The sequence below is a fragment of the Episyrphus balteatus genome, chromosome 4, assembly GCF_945859705.1.
Source record: "Episyrphus balteatus chromosome 4, idEpiBalt1.1, whole genome shotgun sequence".
NCBI lineage: Eukaryota > Metazoa > Arthropoda > Insecta > Diptera > Syrphidae > Episyrphus > Episyrphus balteatus.
The window spans coordinates 81,502,403-81,511,002 of NC_079137.1; the positions used below are offsets into that span (position 1 = coordinate 81,502,403).

Genomic DNA, 8,600 nt, shown 5'->3' on the forward strand with positions numbered 1-8,600 from the left:
CAGATAATATAAAAGTTATTATAAACTGTCATAACAAAAAATGGATTAATGGTGTTAGAAGAAAAAATAGATTTTTTTTTTGTTTTTTTTTTTAATGAAAAATAATTGTTTTGAATAAATTATTTGTATACTTTCTGCGCATTGTAAAAATTTACGTAGGTATACCTATGGCTTTATTTGTTAGGAAAATTTCTAAGATTTTTAATGTTGTTATTTTTTTAGTTTCAAACAAGCATATCAAGAAGTAAAATTTGATATTCACTTATGAGCAGAAGAATTGTTTCAATAATAGTTATTGACTGATTTTAAGTTTTTTTTAGGTCAAATAAACAATCCAAAACCAAAAGTGAGCAGAAAACTTTTGAATCAAAGTTAATTTTTGAACCGTTAAACATAAAAACAAAATATTAACTTTAATTATATTTTATTTAAATCCTTATTAATATATATTTATAAACCATACAAAAATAACAAAATACCCTTTCAAGGTTTGACTAACTTTAAGGTACCTGAGTTTGAATTACATTTTATAAAATAATAAAAAAAATTAAAAAGAAAGCTTTAGTATCCCTGAACTTAAACTAAAAAAAAACTATACAAAAATTCCATTTTTTCATACTGGCTATTATGTACTCGTATCTTGACATATCTAGACACATTTAGTCTGTCGTCGCATACAAATGAGGAGGTTCTCGAGTTGTTGGAATGCCATAATCATATCTCCCCATTTCAGCATCAAAAAGCAAATTATTTATCAAATGTTTAATAACAACTTGAGCTTTTGAAGACTTTAACCTGCGTATTGTGATACCAACATATTCACCAAAAACACCAAATTCATCCGAGGATTCCATGGATTCAGTTTTACGAATCTTTTTGCATGTAGGATTGCTGCTGCTGGCCAAACTATCACTTTCACTATCACTTGGTATTTCTACTAAATGATGACTAGTTGAATCGATTTTTGGCAACCTTTGACGTTTTTTTGATTTGATGGCTTTTTTGATGGCAGATTTTTGTGACCTGGAGACATTTTCAATTTCTTCATTAGGTGTTTCAAACTGTTGTTGATTAGAATTTAAATTAGAAAAAATAATTTGAGTTTGTGTATTTTCTTTTTAATTATTGTTTTGTGTATAATTATTGATTTTCCAATAAAAATATACTTACAATTTCTGTTTTGACATCCCCAGCACTGATGTTGACGTAATGTGGATCATTAATTTGGTCTGTCTGCAACGGAAATGAAGTAAAAATAAATTATTAGACCCCCATCGTGCACGACTAAATAAATAAATAATATACCCGAATAAATTGCAAGTAGTACAATCTCTACTTCTGTATGAATTAAGGTTATGTAGAGTATTCAAAAAATATTTTTTGTTTTTCATTTTTCTCAAAATTAGAAATAGTGTTGTAAAATTCAGGGTTATTAGGGGACATAAAGAAGGGTAAAGTTAGTACAAACAATTTGAAATAAATTTCTAGCAAACATTCCAACTAGCAATCTAGCTTCTGTAAGGTTTAATCGAAGCTATTTTAGGTCCAGCAAAATTGCTTGCATAAGGCCTTACACGCTTACACAAACACATTTGGCCCACATACGAAGCTTATGAAGCTTTTAAATAGTTGTTAATTAATGGTTGTATTGACTTGCTTTGCCAAAATTTGACAGCTAATAGGGTTGCCACATTTAAAATTAAAACAAATAGATTACCCACAGAAAAAATGGGAGCGGGTCTGTCTTTCAAACTTCTGTTTTTTTTAATTTCTGCTTTTCAAAATTCTGCTAATTCAGTTTTTCATAGCGTTTTCATATGTAATTAATGTTTGGTACTTTTCTAACTGCCTAGAAGACTGACTATTTTATAACTCACATCTATATACTGTTGAATACTAATTAGAAACGATAAAGAATATTGCTTTTCTTAATTAAATTTTTTGAATATTAATTTTTATTTGATAAATTAAAAAAAATTTTAATTATCATTTTTCGAAGATATGATTGTTTCTTATTTTTTCAATATTTTTAAATTTATTGATTTATCAAAAAAATTAATAGTACAAAAATTGACATAGTACCTATCACTAAAAAGCACCTAATTTTTCGAGATGATGATTTTACAAAATTCTGAAAAAAAAATTAAAAAAGCGTTTGGAAAATGTTAAAAAGCGCGCGCTTTTTAATGAAATAATGAAAAGCAGAATTTTGAAAAACAGAATTTCGAAAGCAGAATTTTGACCAAAGAATTTTGACCCCAGCAGAATTTTGACCCCAACCTTGAAAAACTCTACCTTTACGCTAGATAGCTTGATGATGGAAGCTTTTCGTTAAAAAGATGTTAACTTATGAAAACTTTTGTTTTTTAACCCAATACATTCCCTTCAGGTTTTAAATATGAACACCATAATGTGAATTAATCTCTGATTTCATAATCTCAACAAAATCATTTGCATATTTGAATTTATTTCACTCCGTTACGACTGTTAGTGGCAAGTAAATATAATAATGTACCTTCATACAACCCGTTCTACAATCGAAAAAAGGGGTTAAACATCAGAACTCTTAAATAAAATATTCGTTTTTTTGTTGTTGTTGTTATTCTTTCATATTAAATTAGGTAAACCTAGGTATGAATACCAATGAGCAACTTCAAATTGACGTTAAAGATTTAAGATTGTGGTAAAAATTATATATATTTGACAAGCTGTTCAAAATGCCACTTCTCGTGTTTGGTTGCTTTTTTTTCTTTGGTCTTCACTTTATTATTTTCAACTTGATTGCTAACACTTCAATGCAAGTCGTTGTTAGTTAGTTTTTTTTATTAATCGAATGACCTTGAAATTTCAAACGCCAAAATGAATCTTCCAAAAACCAAAATTCAAATCATGGATGCGTCATTAAAATGTTGATGGTGTATGAAAACTTTATTTGTGTTTTTTTTTTGCAAGACGGACTTAGTGGAATTTGTGTTAGCATGTTAGAAATTTGGTATTGAAGTCTTGAATAAATACTATTTAATAGATTTTTAGCAAAACACGAGCCGCCTCGCATTTGCCTCTGATTTGCCACAGCAATTTTTAAAATAGATCTATTTTAGATAATAAAAAAAAGTATGTATTTGCTGCTTGAAAAGAAGAGAGTTTGACAAAGTTCTCGTATTGCAGTTTCTGTAGGTTAAGAATTTTAGAAGTAGAAAATGTACTTTCAATTTATTTGTATGGCTCTTGAATTTCAAATCTTGTCTGAGTAAAATGAATATGGTCATTTTTTTTTTAACAGGTCTTTATACATGTAAGTATTAGGATTTGAAAAAGGTGTAGGTCTAAGTACAAAATTTTAAAAAAATTGTTACAAACTCGAAAAGTTCGTAATTTTAAATCAAATGAACGAAGTTCAGAAAAAAAATCGTTCTTTTGGAGTATAGTTTAAAAACGGCAAGACAAATTTTTAGACTTGAAAACTTAGATAGAAATTTTATAAAATTTTAACAAGAACTGTTCCCATATTAAATTCACATATATTTTGTGTTTAAAGCCTGAACAACATCAAAACACAAAGTCAAAAAAGTACAAAAAAGTAAACAAAGCTCAAAATATAAAAATCACATGTATATTTACCTGACATCTATTGGAAAAAAATTAAATACTTCCTTAACTAAAAAAGCTCTTTTGTTTTTGAAGTTTTGAAATTTCAAATAAAAAAAAATTGAAAAAATAAACAAATTACAGTCAACTCTATATAAGTCGAATTGTCAAAGGACACGAAAATTGGTTCGAGTTCGAGGGAAATTCAACTAAGAGGAATCTATTTAATCTTTTTGCTGCAGGCGGTTTCATTAAAAACGGTAAAAAATTTGAGTTAGAGAAAAATTTGACCAAAAGGAAGTGCGGCTTATAGGGAATCGACTGTATTTGAAATTTCAATTGTTTGTCAAAAGAGATTTTTTTTCGCAAAATGACAGGAACTATGTGATCGAAGAGCTACCTTACGGACAGGACATAAAATATTGTTTGAGTGTATTTGTTTTTAAAACTTTGTGAAAATTGAAAGCTTGGTCTTGTTCAAGCTTTTTGAATCGAATACTTTTTTAAAATGAAAGAGAGATATACAAACAAGCTACTAGGGGGAAGAAGAAAAAACATCTTGTTTACTTTTTTGTACTTTTTTGACTTTGTGTTTTGATGTAGTTCAGGCTTAACAAAAAATATCAAAAAAAAGAAAATAAAATATATTTAATTTTCTCGATTTTTTTTTACATATCATTAATGCCAACAAAATAGAAAAAATACTGTAGTTCCTGATCGTATTTAAATTATTTGAATACAATTGTGCTACGGCCATTCCATTTGCATTTTTAGGACATTTTCAAGCTTATTATCCAGTTTAGAAGTTTCAAGAAAAACTAATTCAAAATAGCTTAATTATTAACAGACAAAGACGGTAACGGAGAAGACTTGTACGCAGCGTTGCCAACCCATTCAGTCAAAATTATGCCTCACTTGGAAAAAAATTATGCCTTTCAAATAAATTACCTCAATTTAAATTTCTTAGTTTATGCTTAAAAAATTATTACATACAAAAAGTACACTAGTACACAAAACGAAATGTTTATTTAATCAATTTATACATTAAGGGCCAATTTTTCAATAGTCAGAAAAACCTCAGATAGAGATTATTCCTAGGAATAAAATTTTTTATATTGAAATTTATTCTTCTGATAGAAAAATCGGGGCTAAGGCAACTTATTTGTCACGTAACGGAAACTTATTTTCTTTTAAAGGAATATTACAAGACGTTGCTTCATATAATTGGAAGAAATTAGCAGCCAATTTTTTTCACCAATAAAAAATATTAGCCTATTTGCAAGCGTTTTAGACCTTTTTACAGCAACAAAATTAGATTCTTTTCTAGTAAAAGTGATTAGTGTGAAAAAAATTCTTTGAAGAATTAAACACTACCAAGAGTTAAATGGTAAAAACAAATTCTGTAGATAAAATTTCGAACAACCTTTATTTAAAAGATATAGAAAATATTAGTTTTTAGTCTTTTTATCAAAATATATTAAAAAATTATAACAAACTTTTAAAATATAAATCAAGAGTAGAATGAAAAAAATTATGCCTTTTTGGCAAAAAATAAGCCTCAATGCCTTAGCTAATAAAATTATGCCTAAAAGGCATAATTATGCCTCAGTTGGCATCGCTGCTTGTACTCGTCTGGCCGGCTATCAAACAAAAATTGACAGTGTCAGTGGAAATTTAAGCCAAAGAAAAAAGTGCTTCCAGTTAAACTTTTCAATCTTTTTTAAAAAGTGTAACACTTTCGTTACACTTGTAGCATTGTTGCAGACTTATTTGTAACCAAATGAAAAACTGTGTTTAAATTAATATAAAATTTAAATTGGAAAACAAACAAAATATTGAAAAAAAGAAAGTTACAATTTCGATATTTGAGGAGCTTATTATTATCTCTATTCTACTATGAGGAATACGTACTTCAAATTTTCTAAGCGAATCATGACCGCGTTAAAAGTTATTCGAAAATAACGATTTTTGACATAGGACTTTTAAACAGTGAATTTTTAATTTGAAAAATATCATTATTTTTACAACAGTTTCAAAATTTGAAAAGTGTATTTTCGTTTACTCGTAAATGTTTAGCGATATTGCTTAGGTAAATCAGTAAAATGTTAATGGTTTTAGAGTGGTTTCACAGCTTGTGCTTTGAAAAATTTTCCGTTCAAAAATTTGTTTTCGAATTTGAATTTATTATTGTTTTTTTTTAATACCAGTAGGTAAAAAGTTTTTAATTTTTCAAAAATATAATTCCGTTCAAAAATTATAAAACAGTTAGTTTTTCAAAGGAGTTTTTCTTTTAAATGTAGTATGTAATATATCTAACAAGCTCATTTTCGTAAAGCATAAGAAAACACTGGACTCAAATGTTAAAAAATATCAAAACCATCGAACTTAATTTAGCTATCAAAAATTAACAAAACTAAGAAGAACTAAAACCCATCTGATATTTGAACTTCGATCACTGCAGCACATATTACTTTTTTTTTTGGCACATATTACTTTTTTTTTGCCCTCAAAGCTCTTTTATGCTAAATTAAAAATACAAACTTGAAATTTAAATTAACAAAACAAAACAAAAATTAACAAAAAATGAAAAAAATTAACAAAAAATGAAAAAAAAAAAAAAAAACAACAACTTACGAAAGCCACCAGCTCGTCTTTGGTATCAATGCCATTTGAGACCGTATCAGCAGCACCAGCAGCGGCAAAAGCAGCCGCAGCAGCCGCCGCAACAAAAACATCACCAACAACAAAACCATCATGTTCACGACCACCAATGCCACCACAAACAGCATCAAAACTTGAGTGACTTATACCGCCTCCCATACCGTTGCGCTCCCCATCCAAAATAAATCGTATCGCTTCATATGCAAACCACATGGGTTGATAGTTGACCCCCCTGCGCTTGCCACTAATCACCTTGCCATGTTCACGGTGAAACGACGATCGTAAGCTCTTGATCTTGCTGCGTATAACACGCACTTCGGTGCCATATTTGCGGCTAAGCTGTCTGAGGGCTTCATACTTGACTTGTTTGATGTGATAGCCCTTGGTGTTTGGATCCCAAAGAACATTGAAGCTGCGATAGTCTTCGATGAATTCCAGAATTGTGTTGCGAGACCATTCGACACGATCAATTGGTATAGCGCCATTACTGGCAGCTCCATCGGTAGCATCAGGAATTGGAGGAGGATTATGATGACCACTGTTGGTCATGATTTTATATCTCTTGGATAAAGTTGATTACAGGAAAAAAAAAAAAACTGGCCAAAAAAAAGCTTCGCGCCTCACGTGGCTTTGCCCGAAAATAGGTTGATCACAAGAAATATATGAACGCTAAAAGATCAGCGCAACATTCCCCGTCGAAATCACAATTTGTACTAATTTTTTGTTGTTGCGAATGCTGGTGGTAGTATTTTGATGATTGTGTGTGGCAAGTGGCTATAATATTGTACCGCGCGATGCGGTCGCAGTCGCCGTGTCGGCGGGCGGTGGCATTAGCGGGCAGAGGGTTATAACAACTGACACAGCCGCCGCAACATTGTGTGGCAACAACACCACTGTACTATACACGCTTTGAGCGCACTAAGTTGCTGACGATGATGGGCGCATGGAATTAGCAGCAAGATATTGTATGCGACGCAATTAGCTATTAGCTCGTACACGGCTTGTTGATGGTTGTTGTTGTTGTTTTTGTTGTTGGTTCCGATTTCAAATGCTTAGCTTTGCATTAGGGTGACGTGTGAAGTTGTTTGTGGAATGGTGTGGTCATATGGGAGCAGCAACGGCAACAACAGCAGCAGTGGCACCGTAGCACACTGCAGCGCACCGAGCTCCCTTAGTAGAGGTATATATCGTTATGGCCTGTTGGTAGATAAAAAGGTGACGCCGCACTAATATGTATTGTTAATAATTTTATTTTATTTTTTTTTATTTTTTTTCAATAACTTGAAGTTGACGCGGTGGTGTCAGTGTATAATTTTATTTTGTCACTGATTTTTTTGTTTACTCAGCAAAAAAATTAAGAGTGCATGCAACACCCATTGAAAAGTTGATAGAGAGAAAGAGCGAGAAGTAAAAGGGGAAGTAGCAAATGGCAGCGGTTTAGATGATGATGTCAGCTAAGATAATAATAAATTAATATTGATATGCATGTTAGTATGCTTTTCGACGTGTTGAGAAGCTATAAATTAAGATTTGTTTTCAATCGATTTCAATCGATTTTCAAAGTCATGGCCTGGAAAATGTCCTTTAAAGTTAAATGGTTATACCTAGCTAAATTCCCTATTCCCCCATAACTTCGACAACTCAATTAGATCTTAATGAGATAAGTCAACAAAATCTGACAAAGCTGTGTTAACGCCAAAACCCAAATGTGTGTCTGAACGCCTTGACAGTATTTTCGTTCAAGTTGGCCTTCAATACAGGCCACCTGAACTTGAATTCTGTAAAAATTCAGAATTTAAGTTCATGTGGCCTGAGCGCAGGGCCTGCACAGATTTTGACGTCATTTTTCAGAGAATCAACGCGTTGAACATTTACATTGGTCGTAAATTGGTAGCTTAAGTAACTGAATAATTATAGGTACCTACATACAGTAAAGGCCAGTTGAACAAATGTGGCAGCCTTGGCTCATGAATTCAACTTTCCGATTTCGGCGGACTAGCAGCTCAGTGGCGTATTGAGAACAATGTTATTATTTAGCTGATTTCTTCATAATGTACATGATTAACTGAAACTTGTTCGTAAATCTTAGAGATTTAGAGGCAGCTCAGATGTTTGAGCCCCCTCCAAATTCTGAAAGGGCTGTTTGTGTTTGTTTGAGTAAGGGCCTTAGCTGACGTTGAGGGTTGGGATACTTTTTTTTTAGGATTTTATTCCAATTCGGAATTCTTCAATCTTTTTTTTTCGGTATTTTGGCGTCGAATTACATCACCGTTAAATTTTGTAAAACTTCTTATGTAAACTCTAAACACCGTATTTTATCGTCTTCAGTATATTTACTTTTTTTCAAAATA

General features: G+C 31.0%; 1 protein-coding gene across 1 annotated transcript; it reads right to left on the reverse strand.

Moving 5' to 3' along the window:
- Positions 1–407: 407 nt before the first annotated feature.
- On the reverse strand, positions 408–7,625 carry LOC129919450 (uncharacterized). The gene is made up of 3 exons (XM_056000323.1): positions 6,223–7,625; positions 1,171–1,233; positions 408–1,061 (listed from the first exon to the last, which is right to left on the reverse strand). The coding sequence occupies exons 1-3, from the start codon at positions 6,796–6,798 to the stop codon at positions 660–662; spliced, it is 1,041 nt and encodes a 346-aa protein (XP_055856298.1). The 5' UTR covers positions 6,799–7,625; the 3' UTR covers positions 408–659.
- Between the last annotated feature and the right edge of the window lie 975 nt (positions 7,626–8,600).

What these genes read in the sequence shown, in the direction of transcription:
- LOC129919450 (XM_056000323.1), bottom strand. Translation starts at nt 6,798, where the DNA reads ATGACCAACAGTGGTCATCATAATCCTCCTCCAATTCCTGATGCTACC. An exon ending in AAGACGAGCTGGTGGCTTTC is followed by an intron (nt 1,234 to 6,222) that starts GTAAGTTGTTGT and finishes TTTCCGTTGCAG; the next exon opens with ACAGACCAAATTAATGATCC. An exon ending in GGGATGTCAAAACAGAAATT is followed by an intron (nt 1,062 to 1,170) that starts GTAAGTATATTT and finishes AATCAACAACAG; the next exon opens with TTTGAAACACCTAATGAAGA.